At 46.4% G+C, this 20,999-nt stretch overlaps 1 protein-coding gene across 1 annotated transcript in view; it reads right to left on the minus strand.

The window, feature by feature from the left end:
* Window positions 1-20,999, minus strand: part of TEX2 (testis expressed 2) — a 112,489-nt gene that overhangs the window by 28,196 nt on the left and 63,294 nt on the right. The window contains exons 3-6 of the mRNA XM_069541755.1: window positions 17,368-17,568; window positions 15,939-16,278; window positions 14,433-14,680; window positions 2,368-2,514 (exon numbers count right to left, since the gene is read on the minus strand). Of these exons, the coding sequence (XP_069397856.1) occupies window positions 2,368-2,514; window positions 14,433-14,680; window positions 15,939-16,278; window positions 17,368-17,568 (936 nt within the window). The remainder of the gene's footprint in view (window positions 1-2,367; window positions 2,515-14,432; window positions 14,681-15,938; window positions 16,279-17,367; window positions 17,569-20,999) is intronic.

Raw genomic sequence — 20,999 nt, forward strand, 5'->3', positions numbered from 1 at the left:
AACTCTCAGGACCAGGCCCAAGAGCAGCTTCCTTCCTGTGCTGCAGGGGGGTTGGGGGCAAGGAAAGGTCACTCCCCCAACAGAGACTCTCCTCTTCCCACCCAAGGGAACCCACTGTGTGCTCTTTTCGTAAACCCAGCTGGAGACCGGGCACTCTCCAGGTTTCTGGGGGGCGAGCCGGAAACCACTACAATATCTGAGCAGCATCTGCGGACCTGGGCACATAGGCCATTACTACCGAGCGCTCGAAGGTGGTGTCGGAGCAGCTGGCCAAGCCCAGGGTATACCTGCTGTCGGGACAGAAACTCAGCTTGTTTTAAACGCATCAATGGGCACCAGCTACACACACAGGGCTGCTCTTTCATGACGTAAGTCATAATCATGGGTAAAGATGACAAGCTGAGACTGCAGCCAGCCAAGCGCTGTCCATGTGTCAGGCCCTCGAGGAGACCAGGAGACGGGAGATCTCTGTCCCAGGGGCAGCTGAGGACCCTCCAGCCATTCTGGTTCCTGACTGGTCATTCACCAACACTCACCACTGGATTTACGGAACTGCCCTGCCTAGGGAGGCTTGGCTATTTGCTGATAGTAGGAGTTCTCTTGGCAGGGGTGGTGGCAGGTTCAGAAGTGGGGTGACACCCTGCTGCCTTCAGGTGGGGGTGGAGGGGGGTGGGAGCTGCTGAGGCTGGCAGTATGGGGAGGACAGCCCCTGCCTCTGAACTTCTGGCGCTGCTGGATTGGGGTCACTTTCTCCTCCCTAACCTCCCAGCACTCCGGCCTCAAAAAACAGGAGGAGGTTTAAGTTCGTGTCCTGCAGAATAGCCCACATGGCCAGCCAGCAAAGGGAGAAGGTGAAAATGAGAGACTTCTCTCAATCTCTTCTGGGTTAGGGGACCCCACGGTTCTCTACCTGGGGTGGATTCCTAGCACACAGCGCTCTGATACCCTGTGCCAGTCTGTTCTGGAACGTCTGTAAGGGGAGGGCGGTGTCCCTCATCATCATGACCTGTGGCCCTGCTGCTCAGGGAAGCACCCACGACAGTCTCTGGGAGAAGAGAGGTACCAGCCCCACCCTGCACCTCCACCCAGAACTCAGGCCCTCCATGGTTTCCCAGAAAGTGGAGGAGGCTGAGTGAGCTCCAGGGTGGCTGGTGGCCTGTCCACTCCAAACTGCTTCCCCGGGGAGCTGGCCAGCAGAGCAGGCAACCCTCAACTCGCCCGGAGAACACAAACAGGCTGACCTTGTCCACAGGGCCCTCCCACACCCCTGCCCTGAGCCCTGCCTCGAGACCCGCTCCTCAGGCTGAGGTGGCGCCTCTTCTTTCTCTTCAGGGCCTGGGGAAGGGACGACGGTGACCAGCGTGGCAGGGAGAGCCTGCCTGGGTCAGGAAGGGCTCTGTTCATGATCTAAAGGAACCAAACCGAAGCTCCTCCACGCCCACAGTTTCTTCTAATGCCATCTTACCTTCATTCACTGTCTCTTAACATGGAGTCCCTGAACTCTCTGAGATCATGGGCAGGATTCTGTCACGGTGCATTTTTCTAGGGAAAAGATCCATATGTTTCTGCGTCTCCAAGGTGGCTATGACCCAAAAGACCCACTGACCTCAGCTCCTGACTGGGCAAGCTCTCGTTGAGGATCTGGTGACCAAAGCAACTGTTCCTTGCGGGGTGTTCACTGGATCAAAACCTTAAGTCTCAGCCACCTAGCTCAGGTCTCTTGGTTGGCAAAGGTGGTACTGAATGAGTCACTAAGCGGCAACCATGAGGACCACTTATGCAAGTTCAGACTCACTTCCAAGCGGGCCTACACCAGCACCAGGGCTGTTTCTTCAGCAGAGAGCCCAAAATAAAAACACCATCTGGCCAGCAGTAAAGGTCAAATGCAGACACACTGAGAGTGCAACGGAGGCCTTCCCAGCTTTTGAGAGGAGCTGGGAAAGAGGCCTTATATAGTCTGGCATTTTCCTCATAGCACTTGCTGTGTGGCCAAGACTGTGTGACTGGGTGAGCTCTCCCGCCATACAATTCAAGTTCATTACTAACTTAAAGATAACAGAATTCTACACAGAGAAACAGCTACAAAAGCTCACGTGGTCCCAAATCGAATCCTGGATGTGATAATCCTAACATGGATAACAATGAGGGCCATGGAAGGAAAAAAGTAAACAGGAACAGTCACTAAATCCCCAATGCGGTTAGTCAGATGTCAAGGTCACAGCCCAGATGTGTTATTTGGTAAGAACTCACTGCTGTCCATTTGTTCTGTGTTTTCAACTCCATTATTTTTCACTTAGGACGTAACCTATACAATTTCCAGAAATTAAGATGTGATGAACTGGAAGGTTCTTGTGTGGAAAACCATACCTTTATTTTGCTGAGTTTCATTTGGATTTTCTTAGACACCAGATCAGACCAGTACTTCTCTCCTAAGAAGTCCCAAAACATTCTTCCAAGCAAGGCATTCACCCAGGCTTCCTGTTCCTCCTCCTCAGAGGGTGGCACCTCTGGCAACTGGCAAAAGGAAAGGGCCCCAAATTAGCTAGAAAGCAACTGGAGAACAAGACAGGTGCTTATTTCTATAAAGTCACTGAAAGTTCCTCCCTCTTGAAATGGGGGAACCACATGAGTCGTATTTCTTCCCGATAAATTACAAGTCCCACATTATGTCAGTGAACAAGAAAAAGAGAAACGAAAGCCACCATCACCGATGAAAACTCCTCTTTGTCTATTTTCTTTTGCTACCAGTCTTCCTGTGAACCAGCTAGTATTTCATACAATTAGCTCAGCCATATTACCCTACTACACTCCCCTCTCCTGCCCCCAAATCAGCTTGGTACCAACGTTCTGACTCAGTGATACATCTGATCAAACGCTGGCCTATCCTTCTTCCAGTTAAGATTCCCAGGACGTCTAATTGTCAAGCTGGTCTCCCCAGGCAGCCCCAGGACTCTCACATTTAGCCTGACTCCTGTGAGGTCACGATTCTCTTGGGTGAAGGGCAAGGGTTGCTTAGAAATACTGGTGTCTCAGTGCTATATCTGGAGATGCTAATATAAGTGGGTAAGAGGATTTTCTAGAAGCTCTCTCAAGGATGCAATGAGCAGGTGAGGTTGAGACCCACAGTGCTGGATTAGAGAGAGGAATTCTGTGAAACTCCTACAGCTGTCCTCTTTCATCTCAGCCCAGGCCTACCCTCTAGTGGATACAATCCATCTGAAACGCCTGTCAGGCCAACGTGCGAGGTGGTGGTGGTGGTTTAGTTGCTAAGTTGTGTCCGACTCTTGCGGCCCCATGGGCTGTAACCCTCCAGGCTCCTCTGTCCATGGAATTTTTCAGGTAAGAATAACTGGAGTGCGTTGCCATTCCCTTTTCCAGGGCATCTTCCCAACCCAGGGATTGAACCCAGGTCTCCTGCATTGCAAGTGGATTCTTTACTGATTGAACCACCAGGGAAGCCCAATGTGGGAGGTGGGAAAAGAGCAAACCCTGTCAGCCTCTAATTTCCAAGGCAGAGTATTGAGCTCTAGACCCTTGGTGGGAGAGGGCCAGGGTGGGGGACAAGAGGAGGGAGAAGTGGCCAGGACACCCACGGCCCCTGTCATGGTGCAAGTGACGCTTGGGGGCATCCACTGACCCTACACCCGGCCCTGGGGTAAGACTCCTTCTCAGGCTCCCTCACTGGCATCTCACAATACCCCAGAAAGACAGAACTTTCACTTCTATTTTAGGAGGAAAAAACCGACTCAGCACCGATCAGTGCCCTGCCTGAGGCCCCTAATTCATCAGCGCAGCCTGACTCACAGCCTCACCCACCCGTCCTCCAGTGCTCTATCCTGTGGGAGTCAGAGGGACTGACTGGCCCCTCGTGTGACAGTTGTGCCCTGTGCCGAGGGCTCTAATGAGATGACAGCTTCACAGAATCAATTAGCCTTGGAAAGCAAAGGCCAAAAGGACTAGAAATGCAGGATCTGCGGGCTGTTCACCCTTCCTCTTTCCTCTACGGCTGATACAAATGCATTTGGATTCCTTACGGCTGCCTGCAGCCATTACACACAGAGACGCCTCTGTGTGCCACGCGTGCTGGCTCACGCCAGTCACGTCTGTCCTGGGCAGCCCCACACAGCTGTGTCCTAGGCTGGTGGCAGAGTACACGCATGCGCGGCCTGGTGCTCATGGATTTGACACTTCAGAGATCTGGTGACATGCGAGTGTCCTTAAGGTCTATGGCAGGTATCTATGTGACTCTTCTGAAGTCCAGAGCCCTTAAGAGTCTGGCCCAGTAGAACTGGCCACTGAGCGTGTGTGAAGCTTGGCAGACCACCCAGCGCCCACCTGTCCTCTCCTCCCATCAGAGCGTGTGCCGTCTCTCGCTTTGGGGACTTGGTGTTCACGTGCATTTCCCAATGTAATCGCTCAGTCGTGTCCGACTCTTTGCGACCCCACAGACTGTAGCCTACCAGGCTCCTCTGTCCATGGGATTTTCCAGGCAATAGAACTGGAGTGGATTGCCATTTCCTTCTCCAGCGGATCTTCCCGACCCAGGGATCGAACCCGGGTCTCCCACATTGTAGACAGACGCTTTTACTGTCTGAGCCACCAGGGAAGTCCCGTTACTGCATATAAGCAGGGATATTCTATGTTCGAGGAGTCCTTCAAATTGGGATGTTTTCAAAGTTCTCCCTTATGAATGTTGGTGAGTTTCATGAAAAAAAAAAAAATTAAACTCTGGTTTAAAAAATAAACCCATGTCGGTCCCTGCATTTCAGAAGACACAGCTCCAGCTGCCTCGTGTGAGCAGCTGTGAGGCACCCTCTCTGTGCCCTTCTCGTGCTGCACAGGCTTCTGAGAGCAAGCAACCAGGGCACCTCGGCCACCAGGTCCTGGATGGATGAGCAGGAGTCTGTGCCCAGCAAGCACTGTCATGCCTCAAGTTGTATGTGGATTTTGGAATCGTTTTTTTTCTCTGCCCAAACATCTACACCCCACCCGAGAGGGATCCGGTCTAGCTTTTCCGAGGTTACTCACTGTCTCTGAGTCACATTAGATTATCCACGCAGACTTCTGAGTGAGCGGTCACCCAAGAACAATGCCCTCCTCCCCCCAGGGAGCCGGGTAGAGCCAAAATGCTGCCCACGCAGGACAGCACATGTCACGCTCATATCTGTAGGCTATACAGAGAAGAGGTCACTCTTTCTCCTCTCCTGTGGGAGGGCTGGCCCTTTACTAACCTCTCCTTACACCCGAGTTATTCACAGGAAACGGGGTTTAACACAATAGCAAGAAACAAAGCCTATTTCACAACTTTTGTCCAAGCCAAAGGCATATGATGTGGAAACAAATTTCCGAAATTACTGACAAGCAGGCTGTGTTTTTCTTTTCAACTGTTCCTTTTTCTAATGCAGGGTTTCGCCTCAGACTTGAAGGGAACAAAGAAAAATCCAGGAGCAGCAGAATACTGACAATGCATCAGAGCAGCTTTATGAACAAAATCTGGGTTCAACAGGCTGCTAGAAAGAATGCATTTTCAATGGAAGTCATAAACATGTAACACCTTAAACAATAAATGTGCATATATTTCCTCAGGCTGCTATTTGGCTGCAGAGAGGAATGTGAGAAGTATATTCATGCCACCGTTTCAAATAAAGATGTATATTTAGAAAGGGTACGTTTCTAAAAATGGCTCCCAAAATAAAGTTTGGAGAGCTCAATGGCCGGGAGCTGAAGCAAGGCCTTTAGAACGGTCTGATTAGCTCTCGGGAGATATTTTATTAAAAACTAACCCGTAGAAAGAAAATAGTACAGATTTACTTTGTGTGGTTTACTTGTCTCCTATTATAAATAGCCAGATGAGCCCAGCTTTTTATTTTTATTTTTATTTTTTTAATTTTATTTTTACTTTATTTTACTTTACAATACTGTATTGGTTTTGCCATACATTGACATGAATCCACCACGGGTGTATACAAGCTCCCAATCCTGAATCCCCCTCCCACCTCCCACCCCATATCATCTCTCTGGATCATCCCTATGCACCAGCCCCAAGCATCCTGTATCCTATATCGAACATAGACTGGCACTTCGTTTCTTACATAATAGTATACATGTTTCAATGCCATTCTCCCAAATTATCCTACCCTCTCCCTCTCCCTCAGAGTCCAAAAGTCCGTTCTATACATCTGTGTCTCTTTCTCTGTCTCGCATACAGGGTCATCATTACCATCTTTCTAAATTCCGTATATATGTGTCAGTATACTGTATTGGTGTTTTTCTTTCTGGCTTACTTCACTCTGTATAATCGGCTCAAGTTTCATCCATCTCATTAGAACTGATTCAAATGTATTCTCTTTAATGTGAGCCCAGCTTTTTAGGGACAAAAAGAGCTTAGCGGCTTTGCTGCTAAGGTTTGGTCACACACAATCTGGTGTCATGAGGGTTTCACAAAGGGCTGCATGGTCCAGGAGAAGGAACAGTGGAAGACCCTCCCACAGGGGCTGTTTCCCCAATTACAAAACCAAACGTAAGTACCATAGAAAACACCCATAATCCCACTATCCAGATTTAATTATTTAAAACATTTTAATTGTATCTTCTTTTGGTCTGTTTTCAATGTACATATACTTTTAAGAATACATTGCTTAAAAAAAAAAAACAACAGATGTAACTAACGTGGTTTTGTATCCTTTTATAAAAACAGATGTACGGAGATATAATCCAGGAGGCACTACTGGTAAAGAACTCATCTGCCAATGCAGGAGACTCAAGAGACTCAGGTTCAGTCCCTGGGTTGGGAAGATCCCCTGGAGAAGGGTATGACAACCCCCTCCAGTATTTTTGCCTGGAGAATCCCATGGACAGAGGAGCCTGGCGGGCTACAGTCCATGGGGTTGCAAAGAGTCAGAAACGACTGAATTGACTAAGGACACAGCACAATCCACATTCCATACAGTTCACCCATTTAAAGAACATAATCAGTGGTATTTGATATAGTCAGGGTCGTGAAGCCATGAGCACAGTCAATTTTAGGATATCTTCATTACCTCCAAAGAAACCCTGTATCCACTAGCATCACTCCCCATTCCCCCCGACTCCATCCCCACCAGCCTGGGGCAACCAATCACTAATCCATGGCAGTGGATTTGCCTATTCTGGACATTTCATAAAAATGGAATCATACAATGTGTGTTCTTTCGTGACTACTTCTTGCACTAAGCATAATGTTTTCAAGATCACCCATGATGTAGCACGTATCAGTACATCCATCATTTCCTCATATTGCGGAATAATACTCTATTATGTGCATACATCACACTCCTTCATTCTTCAATCGATGGATACTTCAGCTGCGTTCCACTTCTCGCTACTGTGAATAACACTGCTGTGAACAGTTGTTCACAAGTTTTTGTGTGGACACAGTTTCATTTCTCTTAGATATATACACAGGAGTGGAACTGGACCCCGTAACTTTTAAGTTTATTTACCATTCTGTTGTTGTTCAGTTGCTCAGTCTTTGTAACCCCGGGGACTGCGGCATGTCAGACTTCCCTGTCCTTCAACCATCTCCCAGAGCTAGCTCAAACTCATATCCATTGAGTCGGTGATGTCATCCAACCATCTCGTCCTCTGTTGTCCCTTCTCCTGCCTTCAGCCTTGCCCAGTATCAGGGTCCCTTCGAATGAGTCAGCTCTTCGCATCAGGTGGCCGAAGTGTTGGAGCTTCAGCTTCAGCATCAGTCCTTCCAATGAACAGTCAAGACTGATTTCCTTTAGGATTGACTGGTTTGATCTCCTTGCAGTCCAAGGGACTCTCAAGAGTCTTCTCTAACACCATAGTTCAAAAGCATCAATTCTTTGCCACTCAGCCTTCTTTACGGTCAAACTCTCACATACATACATGACTACTGGAAAAATCATAGCTTTGACTATACAGAACTTTACATAATGTCAGAAATGTAATGTCTCTGCTTTTAAAAATGCTGTCTAGGTTTGTCACCGCTTTTCTTCCAAGGAGCAAGTGTCTTAATCCTGTGGCTGCAGTCACCATCTGCAGTGATTTCGGAGCCCAAGAAAATAAAGTCTGTCACTGTTTCCATTGTTTCTCCATCTATTTGCCATGAAATGATGGGACCATATGCCATGATCTTCGTTTTTTGAATGTTGAATTTTAAGCCAACTTTTTCACTCTCCTCTTTCACCTTCATCAAGAGGCTCTTTAACCTCCTCTTCGCTTTCTGCCATAAGGGTGGTGTCATCTGCATATCTGACGTTATGGATATTTCTGCCGGCAGTCTTGATTCCAGCTTGTGCTTCATCCAGCCCGGCATGTCACATGATGTACTCTCTATAGAAGACATTCTGAGGAACCATTAAACTGCTTTCTGCAGCAGCTGCGTCACTTCACATTCCCACCGTACAAGGGTTCCCGTTTCTCCACATCCTCACTAACTGCGACTGTCTTTTCACTCTAGTCATCCCACTGGTTGAGAAGTAGCACTGCATTACGGTTTCGATTGGCATTTCTCTGATGACTAACGACTTTGAATATATTTTGTATGCTTACTGGTCATTTGTATATCTTCTTTGGAGAAATATCTGTCCAGATCCTCTGTCTATTTCTTAATTAGGTTTTTGTTATTGAGTTGTAAGAGTCCTTTGTACCAGTGATCCCCAATCTTTCTGGCACCAGGGACTGGTTTCATAGAAGACAATTTTTCCACGGACCAGGTTCGTGGTGGGGGATGGTTTCAGAATGGTTCAAGCGCTACTGCCCACTGTATTTCTATTATTATTACGTCAACTCCACCTCGGATCACCCGGCATTAGATCCTGGAGGCTGCAGACCCCTGCGTTATATATTCTAGGTACAAGGCTCTTAGACATATGATTTGCAAACTCTGGGTTGTTTTTTCCCTTTCTTGATGGTATGTTTGCAGCATAAATGTTTTAATGTTGATGATGTCCAGTGTATCTTTTTTTTCCTCTGGTTGTGCATACTTTTGGTATCTTATCTAAGAAGTTTTAATCTACCTCCAAATCACAGAGATTTACTCCTATATTTTCTTCTAAGAGTTTCATAGTTTCTGTTCTTCTAGGATCCATTCTGAGTTAACCTTTGTATACAGTGTGAGGGAGGAGTCTGACCTCATTCTTTGGCATGTGGATATCCAGTTGCTGTGGCACTATTTGCTGAAAAAACTATACTTTCCCCCACTGAGTTGTCATGACACTCTTACCTGGAGGCTTTCTAAAATTTATTTTTAAATTGGATATATGGCTTTATATTTTTTACTTATTGTATGATAAGCACTTCACAATTCTACTTTTAAAAATTTAAAAAGCAGACTCTGAGGAGGCAAAGAGAAAGCCTTGGGAAGCCACTCTGCCTGTTAAGACTTCCTGGTTTCTGTTTGATTCCTGTTTGCTTTGTAGAGTTCTTATCTCCTGATAACACCAAACAGGAGGTAGTCCATTATGATCCAGTTTTTAGGTTAACAAGATAGTGGAACTAGTAATAATGAAGAGAGGACTCTCCAGACCTGGGGCAGACTTTAACACCTTCCAGCAAAAAGCAGTGTGGCAGTGCGTGATGCGATCTGAACACCAGAGCCGCATGCTTGGAGGACTCACAGAGCACGGCCTCACCGATGTCCCCCCTCCCCAGGCAGGCCGCTCTGGGGCCCACAGAACTAGCGGCATCCCTGGCCTTGCACCCCTCAGCAAATCCACAGGCTGCCAGTGGGTCTCCCCTCCTTAGGTCCCCACTCCAGGTAATACTATCCCACCTTTAGACATTTCTTAAGAGCTTCCTCATTTTCTTAATTTAGACCTTCTCCTCAAACCAAGGAGACCACCTCAACAAGATGGTCCAGCTCTGGGTCTCCTCAGCCAGCCTTGTGGTCTCACTGTTCTAGAGGGTAAGCTGCCTGAGAAAAGAGAAAAGCACCAAGATCACAGGGCTTTGGAGACTTCAGAGGCTGGCACAGCCTGTGCTTGTGAGATAACAGAGAATCATGAGGGCAAGTCAGGGCTCAGCAACTGACAGCTAACTGCTAACCATCTGGAGAACCAGGCCCTTCCTCCAAAAACAGTGGTATTTTATAATTCAAGTTTTGAGCTCCAAAGTGCCTTCAGAAACCCCTAAAGTAGCTTTTAATTATTGAGTGAGAATAACGAACAAAAGTGCTTAGTACTGTTTAATCCAAGTCTACGGGGAGCCTGGTGGGCTGCCATCTATGGGGTCGCAGAGTCGGACACAACTGAAGCGACTTAGCAGCAGCAGTCTACATTTACTAATTATCACTGGCTGTTGTTAACATGGGTTTGGCTCCTGGGCACCTGCAGCCTCACTCACCTCCTGACCCAGCTCAGCACTGGGCAACGTATGAAAAAGGAGGCCAAGCGTGTGGACACTGCCATTAGACCTGGAGCCCTCCGGGTGAGGAAGGCTTTGAACAGGGCCTGTCAGAGGAAGCGGCAGAGTGGGGCACAGGCTGGAGCTGTGTCCCAAGCTCCCTGAACAGAAGGGGAAGGACATGTGACCTGAGGTAAGCATGCAGATGGTGGCCCACACTGACAGAGGGACAGTGTGACCTGAAGAGATGTCCAAGGTCCCCTTGAGTCTCAGAGGCCCTTCAATCCCTCCTGGACTCATGACAGCAGAGGCAACATGAACCAAAGAAATACCCTGGCCGCCTCGGGCAGGAAGGACGTGCACAGATGACCACATCCGAAAGGTCCACACTTGATGAAACTGTGAGGAAACAGGCATCTTGTGGCCAGCGGGAATGAACACTGGTGCAACCCTTATGGGGGGGAATTTGGCAATATGTAACAAAACCACATGTGAGTTTACATTTTGACATTCTGCTAAGATTTTACCGTGAAGCTATATCCCCAATAAGACAAAAATACACATAAACAAAGTTGTTCACTGAAGTGTTATTTGTAACTGCAAAATATCATAAACCATCTATATGCCTATAAGAGACTGAATATACTATAGAACATTAACACAATGAAGTCAGTCTTCACGGCTGCGTTAAGAAAAAACAAGAGGAAGGGAAGATACCTAAGAACTGACGTGGAGTGATTTCCAGAGTGTACTGGTAAGTGAAAAGAGCATGCGGGAGAGTGTCCTTAGCATGGATACCCTCTGTGTAAGAAAGGAGGGGAAACGAACCCAGAGAGGATGAGCCAGAGACTAAGGACACTGGTTCACTATTGGGGTGAGGGTGGGGGTGGGGAGGATGGCATGGATGAATAGGGTGGGGGAGATGGCACTTTTCTGAGCATGGCTTTCTACAGCTTTGGTTTGGGGAACCATGTTAACGCTTCACAGGCAAAGAATAGAAAGGAAAATCAAAGATGGGGTTGGGTCCTCATTTGCTCAAACGGCAAAAATAAAGAGAAATAAAACTAGTAAAGAACTATCTCCACTGAACAGAAAAGCCTGAAAAGTAACGAAAGGTGTACAGGAATAAATACTGTAGCAGATCTTATGTCCCCAGAATGGTGCAATGCTCTTCTAAGAATTTGCTGCTCCCTCAGCAAAAGGTAGCATCTATGCCCCTCTGGGCTCTTTGACCGCTTTGACTAATAGCGCAGGAAGGAAGTGACATTATTTTACTTCCGAGATGAGCCATACTTTTACTGTCATAACAGGCGGTATAGCATCTACCTGTCTTTTTCTCTAGGGACACTTGTGCTTAGAACCCAGCCACCACAATGAAGGAAGCCCAGGCCACAAGGAGAAGAACCAAGGCCCTCAGCCTGAACTCCCAGCCAGCACTCAGTGTCTACACGCAAGCCGTGTGAGCACCATCTTGGAAGCAGGCCCTCCAGCCCCGGGTCCAGCCTCCCCATCTGACACTATGTGGAGCAGGAAGAAAGCTTTACTGCTAGGCCTGGTGAAATTATAAATTTGTGAGCAAAATAAATCATTGCTATTGTTTTAAGCTACCCCATTTGGGGCTGTTTGTTACATGGCAATAGATAACCAACACACACGCCTATACCTTATTCACAACCATCTCTACTCTCAGACCACCTGAGAGCCAGGATGTAGCCAACATGTGCTTCAGGCCGGCCAAGCAGATGTGGAAACCCAGCACCAATGCTCCTGCACTTTCTTCAAAAGCCCCTCTTCCAAAGACAGCTGTCTGTTCACACAGTTCTGGTTCTCTGTTGTTTCCTAGCTCGGGCAGATTAGAATCAGTAAATTAAGGAGAAGGGTGGGAGATGAGGATAAGCACTCAAGGAAGGGCAATTAGAAGGACACACAGCAACACCAGCCAACGGACAACTGACAGAAAATGCTGCAGAGTCTGTGGTCTGGGATGGCTCAGACGGGATGAAAGGCCCTAACTCAGTGGCCTCGCCAGACCACAGGCCTGAATTTCCATGTGTTGTACTGAGTCTTTAAATCAGCAAGGCAAGATAAAATCATCCCTGCCTGCTCTGCCTAAGGGGGCCAGGAAGTGCCATGTGGTTTTTAGAGATTTTTATCAGGCGCAGAAGATGAAAAGAGATCTTGGTGCCTAAAGGGGTAGTGCTAAAGTGCCTGGAAGAAAGGTCGGCAACAGCAGCGCTAGGCCGGGGGCTGGGCCACGTGCCAGCAGGGCCTCCCACAGACCCCAGAGACGAGGCGAGACACGCACATGTAGACACATACTGAGGGAACGATGCTGTAAAGCTGTTAATTTTCAGAACTCTTTTTTAAAAAGCAAGCATTTACTCAGATCATTTTCTCACATCACACAGTTCTCCTCCAGATCCTCCTGAGTCTGATGAGGGTCAAGACAGCTGACTGCCCAGGGAGAAAGGGAACCGGGGTGGGGGAGTGGGAGTCAGTGGTAAACAGGACATTTCTAGAACAGTTGTATATGATCCCACCCTAGCTTAGCAGGAAGCCTACTTCCCACTCTAGCTGGTAAATTAAGTCAGAGGTACAGGCAGTGGGTCAGAGGCCAGCAAAGGCATATGGTCTTTTTTGGCCCTGACAGAGTAGGCTGGGGGTAGGTTCTGGGGCCTCTTCCATAGTGAAGAGGGTCAACAGAAGAAATAAAGGCTGAGGGCACAAAGAGGAAGGCCCCAGATGCTTCGGTTAACAGAAACACGGTCATCTGATCAGATGTCAAACACTTTAGCAACTGAACATGGCTTCGTCCTACTCCACAGGCGGATGCCGTGCTTCAGAACCTGAGTGGCTGGAGGCCTGCGGTAAAGCAGTCTGAGAGGACCCACCAAGACGGCAGTCCTGGCAGCCAAAGGACCTTGGAATCTCAGATCAGGTTTTGAGTGCTCCATCACTTAGCAACTGTAAAATTAACCTAATTAACGTCTGTGAGGTGGGGTCTCTCCACCTACAAAATGGAGACAGTACTAGCTGGTTTGCAAGACTGTTCGAGGGATCAGAATAATTCTATTAAAGGATCTAGCAGAATCTGGCAGATGGCAGCTTATATTAATCACAAATGCTCTCGAGTCAATGTCCAGCTTGTTATACTAATACTGTGCAAATAATGCTGATGGTAAACCTTCAAAAGCCCTGGACACAGCTGAGGAGTCTGAGAAGTTGAGAATACAATGGTTATTGAAGAATTAGACTTCTGTTGCTAATGATTTTGTGAATTTCCCTACTGGTCACCCAGCTGCTCAGATCAAATGCTAGGGGTAACCTCTGACTGCTCTGGTTCTCGCCATCATGCGTGGAATTCACCCGCAAACCCAGCCAGCTCCCTCCAAGAGTCTCCCAAAGGCAGCTGCGTCTCAGCCCTGCTGTGACCCTTCAGTCTCAGCCCCACTCTCGGCTGCCACAATCACCTCCCATCCACCCTCTTCCTCCTCCACCTCTTCTCCATGAGAGTCACATATCTTTTTCAAATTCAAATCAGATCAACATTATGTCCTGCTCAAAACCCTCCCAGGGCCTCGATCTGACTGCCAAGGAGCTGACCTGAGGAGGCCGTGCCTCTGTCCCTCGCTCACTGTCACCCACGCCAACCTCATGGCGGTTCCCTGAACACTGCAGCCACATCCCTGCTTTGGGGCCTCTGAACCTTCTGGTTCCCACACCTGGAACGCTCCCCCGACACAGACCACAGGGCTCGCTTCCTCACTCTGGCCAAGGCTCTGCCCAAGTGTCGCATCCTCAAAGAGGCCCTCCTCTTGAGAGCACTGCGACGATCAATCTAAAGCAGCCAATTCTCCCTTGCTTGGCTTTATTGTAACCCTTATCAGCACCTGATGTTCATTGCTCACTGTTTCCCAGACTAGAGTTCAAGTTCCCTAAGAGCATGGCCCTCATCTGTCTGGTTCATCACTGTGTCCCCAGTGCCTGGAACAGGGCCTGGTACAGAAGAGCTGCTCGAAGGGCTGAAGTACGAAGACCTGAGTTTACACGTAGAACAGCCAGGCCAGGGCAGCCAGCTTTACCTTTTTCCCCGCGGTGGGGCTGCTCTCCGCGCTCTGCACAGGGCTCCTCTGGGGGCTCCGGTTTTCCTGGGGGACACACCTAGCCATGTACACACTGTAGTCCAGAAGCATCTTTTGCCGCACGCCGCCCACCAGCTCCTTCTGCTTCGGCTGGGCCACGAGCTCGTCCACGCTGCCTTTGCTGCTGCTGCGGCTGTGGGTCAGGTGCCCTGAGGGGCTGCTGTGTCTGCTATGTGAGGGCAAAACCCCTGGGACAAAGAAGAGATGGCTGTTAACACACACGAAGAGCGTAACACCAAGGGAAACGGAACACAAAGCGTACTCCACTGGGTTCAATTGAAAAGTGGCTAAAATGTTATCAATCACTGTTCAAAAAACATAAGACTATTTCCCACCCTGAAAGACACCTTCCACTGTAATGACAGATCACTTTTTTAGGAGAGTTTTCATTTTTCTTCAGGATGATTTGGAGTAATGGGAGCCATGATACATATCTGGTAGGTACCTTTCTTTCTTCCTGGTAACCTCTTAGGGTCAAATGCAGGACTGACATACCTCCCAGGGGCACATGGAAAGGGGGCAGAAAGCTAACTGGAACTGCCTTAAGCCTGTGGATGGACAAATACACCATCTTTCATTCATTCATTCAACACATTGTTTAAATCAAGCACTTTCTCTGGGCCAGTTTCACAGTAAGAAAAAGATTAAGACATACACAATAACTGCCCTTGAACTCAGGCACCCAGGCAAATAAACCACAGTTTTCTGTAATAAGCACTGTAACTGAAGCACGACTGGGAAGCAGAGGGAGAGTGCCTCTGCCCGAGAGAGCTGAGAGGCGCTTCCTGCAGCACTGACCTCCACAGGCAGTGACCTCTGGACTGCCCCTTGAAGAAACAGTTGGCAATTTTCCCGGCCCAGGTGGGGAAGAGCATGCCAGGTAGAGGGAACTGCGTATGCAAAAAGCAAAGATGGCGCAGAAAGCAAAGACAGTGTCCTCCAGGCCCCGTCTGGAGGACAGGGAGAGAGTCAGTGACGTTCCAAGCAAAGTACATGGGACAGAGGGACAGGAAATGAGCACAGGGGCCTGGTGCAAACGCAGCAAGTCAGGAGCCCAAGGATTCTGGCACTTGGTCTTGGGCATGGAGGCCATGCTGAAGGCCGGGAGCTTGAGAGCATGAGCTGCCTTCTCACGGCCTTCTTATTATAACTAGGGTTCTCCTGCTGCTGCTTCTCTCAGAGGAGCCTCAATATGTAAAAATAAATAGAGTCCTTAAGGAACCAGCAAAGAGAAAAAAAACCAAAACTATGAATGTTTCCATCACTGATTAAATGATTCAGTTCAGAGTACTGCAGTGAGCAGCCTAGAAGGGAAAGGACCCCTGAACACACCTTCGGTGGCACAGTCACCAGTTCAGGGTGGGCTTCCTTCCTACCTGGGACTCTCTCTCAGTCCGCTCACAGGCCCTTTAAAAATACATAAGCACTCAGCACACACGTCATTACCTGCTCTACTTCCAGAGACACCAGGTGGCTTCTTGGTTTCTGACTTCAGCTTAGATGCCAGAATAAATCTCCTAAACCACTCCTCTTTTTCTCGGCCAGTTCTCCCAAAGAGATAGAGTATCTGATCTCGATGGCCAGATCGTGTTCCCTCCTGAGGGTGGGGTGGCTTCTTAGGGTCCTCGCCTCCCAGCTCCCGCTCAGCTGGTGGCTTCTCTTCACAAGTTTCTTTGTCAGTCTGGGCCTTAGACATAAAGTCATCTTGTTGACCAAGCTCAATACAAATGGGGTACTTTTTATTCCAGATTCTTTTTCGAGCCAGACTTTTAGGCACAAGATAAACCTACAGAGAAAGGGAAATGATTTACATGCTAAATTAAGAATTGGCTATGATGAACACTACTACTGTGCAGGGCACAGATGCAGACGTCACCGTCACTTTTGACTGCAATGATGAACGTAAAAGAGCTACCATCTGTCCATAACACGACTAGAGAAACTATAACTTTTCAGAATATTTATTTATTATTTATTTGACTGCCAGGTCTTAGTTACAGCACACGGGATCTTTAGTTGTGGCATGCGAACCTTTGAAACTAGAATTTATAGAAATGACTTTTTCTTCAAAATAAGTCCAGAAAGGAGATGTTCAAGAACATCTGCCAGTTACAGATATCTATGATTTCCAGGTAACAGTAGCACAACAACTGTTCAGAGGATTATCATCAATTAAGTCTGGATATGAACTGAATTTAATGACCCTAGGCCAAACTTAAGCTGAGGAGGGGATAAAAAAGAATTTATCAAACTAGATCTCGACAAGAAGCTCAAGTTAATCAACCTCAAGTTAAGAATGAATTTATAAACAAAAAGAAAATTTTTTTAACTTCTGCAATTTTGGGGAAACTCAAAGATCATGCACGAGAGTTTTAAGAACAGAGTACCTACAGCTTTTTGGAATAACAAATAATTTACATTTCTCAAGAACAGAAGTATGTGATACTTTTAACAAAATGTGGCTATTCTGCATATATACCCATAATTTCCAATTTGTAGGGCCTCCATTAGTTATTAGCCAGCACTGTAATGTGTGACTTTCTGTTTGACCAAAAAAATTAACTCTTGAAGTCAGAAGGGTGTATGATGCCTTTGCTTCTCAAAGTGTGGTCCGTGGACTAGCAGCATAGATAAGATCTGGGAGTCACAAAAATGCAGACTCTCAGGGCTCCCTCATAATTGCTGAATCGGATTCTGCAATTTAAAAGACACTCGGGTAATTCATATGCATATTAACGCCTGACAGGTACTGCTCTAAATTAGAAAAATCCTTTAAAAACACGCACAACCTTTTTAAGGGAAAAAAATACAGTAAAGCATCCAAGATTCCAATTGCTTTTCATTCATCTAAGCTTCCAAAATTAGACAGGCTCACCTTGCTGTCCGAGAGGTCGTAGATTTTCTGGCTGATGTAGGTGACCTCTGGTTTTGTTTCATTGTAGCTTGCCCTTCTGGATATATTTTTATTGGGCTTTGAAAGTCTCAAGGTCCCACCCTCAAGTCGAACGAAGACTGAATGTGTCAAAGTCGCATGGTAAGTTTCTGGATCATAGTTGTAAATCTCATTCATCCATCCCTGATGGAGAAAATTTTCCATTAATAAAATGAGAATAAACAGACATCTGACTCAGTATGAAAACGATGGCCACTTTGGTATTCAGGACACTGAAGCCAAGCTTGACAATGATGCAAGTACTAACTTATTTAACAAGAGACTGTTGAGACAAGTTGCTTAGCTTGAAGGATAATCAGTGCTGAGGAGTAATTTGATATGTTTTTGATAACTAAAAACCTGGATTCAGGTGGGGAAAAGATAATGTCCATTTTCCTAAATAATTAAAGGTTTCTTTCTCTTTTTGAAGCTGATAAGCAAATCAGGAAACTTAAAAGTTGTTTTGATGTAAATATAAGTGTCTCACCCTGACCTCCTCTGGGGACCAGTGATCCCACACGATCTGTTCTTCTTAATCAACCCAACACATCCATATCTCAGCCCGCCTGAAAACAATCTTTGAGATTTCACAGACCATATTAACTGATGTTACAGTACCACTCTCCATTTATCTCAGTGAAATCACATAGTAAAGCAGATGATCAAGAGTTAGGTATTAAATAGAACTTTCCTGGTGGCACAGTGGATAAGAATCTGCCTGCCAATGTAGGGGATGCAGGTTCGATTCCTGGTCTGGGAAGATTCCACATGCCTAGCAGAACTAAGCCCGTGTACCACAACGACTGAAGCTCTCACTCTAGAGGCTGTGCTCCGCAACAAGAGACGCCCCTACTCGCCCCAGTCAGAGAAAGCCCGCATGCAGCAACGAAGACACGGCACAACCAAAACAAATAGACAGAGTGTACAAATAAATAAATTGCACTTATACATATGCTATTTCAAAAAAAGAAAGAGGTATTAAATAAATCACAGATACGATCAACAATACACCAAAATTTAAAGATATATAATAACTTTTAAAGTTGTGTTCCAGGTTCCCCTACCCATTAATATAAGTTTAAAAATCCACATATGAATACAAACAGCAAACATGTATACACACACACGTGTGTGTGTGTGTGTGTGTGTGTGTGTAGGCTGTGCTGGGTCTTCACGGTGGTGCTTGGGCTTCTCGTGTTGCACAGCGCGTGTGTGTGTGTGTGTGTGTGTGTGTGTGTGTGTGTGTGTATGTGTGTGTGTGTGTGTGTGTGTGTGTGTGTGTGGCTTCTCGTGTTGCGCAGCATGGGCTCTAGAGTAAGGGCTCAGTAGTCGCAGTGCAAGGGTTTAGCTGCCCCAGGGCAGGCGGGATCTTAGTTCCCTGACCAGGGATCAAACCCACATCCCCTGCAATGGAGGGCAGATTCTTAACCACTGGACAACCAAAGGAGCAAACATATTGAACAGTACAGGCAATACACAACACCGTTACACCGTTATAAAATTCTGCTAAAGCTGGTTTTAGCTGTAGTCAGTATTCATCACTTAACACTGCCAGTCCCACAGTACTTTTTCAGATGATACGGGTGCCCCGGATCTCTTTAAATGAAGTTCTTAAGGGAATTTTAATTACTCTGTTCCCACTCTCATTTCATAAATGTCTTTGAAATAAACAGAAAAATGCTGAAGATCACTACACTGGAGTTGGGGTTGTCATTCAAGGAACAGCCATTTCCATGGTGAATATTTGAGTCTCACACTAAAATCTTGAATTGAGATCCTTGGCAAGTGAGGGATTCTCAAAATTCTGTTTCATTCTTTCATCCATTCATCAAAATATTCACTGAATCTACATGCCAAGTAGTGTGTCAGGAGTTGATACTCAGATTTTTAAAAGAACAAGATTCTTGACACAAAGGTACTCCCAAAACAGGAGAGAAGAATCGGTCATTTCACCATTCCACGACCCCACTAGAGTAACCATTTAAAAAAGTCCTCACAAAGAGTATAATGAGCACATGATTGGAAATAAAAACAGACAGATATACTTCTTTGTCATTGGGTGTGTGTGTATATGAAATTTAAGAGCCAATTATATAGATTTATACACTCCAGATCTTTCGCATGAGCTAGGAGTATTTCTCCATCCTCCCAATGAGTCATTGCATCTATTTAAAAAATGTTGGATGAGCAAGCAAGCAGTGGCCACGGGAAGAGGGTATAATCTAGATGTTTGAAAAGGAAGGGCAATGATCAAAGCAACGATGCAAAAAAAGGGGACAGGCGAAACAGCAGCACTGGAAGGTCTGAAGTGCAGTGGACTCTCAGAGCATCAGCTTGGGTGGGCTTATTTTGCTTAGGACAGAACTTAATGCAATTTTTGATTCACAGTTTGTCTTTTTCTTCAGTCTATTATTATGGTGAAGTCCATTCACTGATTTTTGAATGTTGAGCAGCTTGCATTCTTGGGAAAAGAATGGATCATGATGTGCTTTAGTTGTACCACCTCACGAGAGCTGATTCCACACATCTTTTCCCAACTCCACGTTCAGGGACCTTATGCTGGTAACTTGCCAATTGGTCATGGTGGGAGATTTACACCATGGAAATCCATACAAAGAGGGTTTCCCCCACCAACTGGGGAGCCAGTTTACCAGCACAACACAACTCCTATGCTATTTAAACACTGTTGAATTCGGTTTGCTGGTCCATTTGTCCCAGTGTATGAAGGAAGGGTTTTTTTGTCCATTTGTCCCAGTGCATGAGCGAAGGGTTTTTTTTTTGCAATATCTTTTGGTATTATCTAGCAATGGCACCCCACTCCAGTACTCTTGCCTGGAAAACCCTATGGACAGAGGAGCCTGGTGGGCTACAGTCCATGGGGTCGCTAAGAGTCGGACACGACTGAGTGACTTCACTTTCACTTTTCACTTTCATGCATTGGAGAAGGAAATGGTAACCCACTCGAGTTCTTGCCTGGAGAATCCCGGGGATGGGGAAGCCTGGTGGGCTGCTGTCTATGGGGTCGCACAGAGTTGGACACGACTGAAGTGACTTAGCAGCAGCAGCCTCATAAAATGAGTTGAGAAGTGTTCCTTCTATTTTCTGGAAGAGTTTGTATAGAAATAACATTTCTTCCTTAAAGGTGGTAAATTTGCTATGGAAGCCATGTAGGTCTCAAGTTTTCTTTATAGAAAGGTTTTAAATATGAATTCAATTTCTTTAGTTACTATTGGACTATGCAGGTTATCTATTTCTTCTTGAGTGAGCTTTGATACTTTATAAGGAAATTTGTCTATTTCATTAAGTTATCCAGCTTCTGGGCATAACGTTATTTGTAGTATTTCTCTGTTGTTCTTTTAATTACTATAGAGTCTGAAGTGATGCTCTCTCCTTCAGTCCTGATACAGATATTTCTTCCTTTCTAATATAATCATTTAATACTATTAATTTCTCTCTAAGCACTGTCAGCTCTAATTCTTGATTTGCTATATTTTCAATTTCATTCAATTAAAAATATTTTCTCCTTTCCCTTGTGACTATCTTTGGACTCATGGCTAATCAGAAGTATGTTGTTA

The sequence above is a fragment of the Ovis canadensis genome, chromosome 11, assembly GCF_042477335.2.
Source record: "Ovis canadensis isolate MfBH-ARS-UI-01 breed Bighorn chromosome 11, ARS-UI_OviCan_v2, whole genome shotgun sequence".
Lineage (NCBI taxonomy): Eukaryota > Metazoa > Chordata > Mammalia > Artiodactyla > Bovidae > Ovis > Ovis canadensis.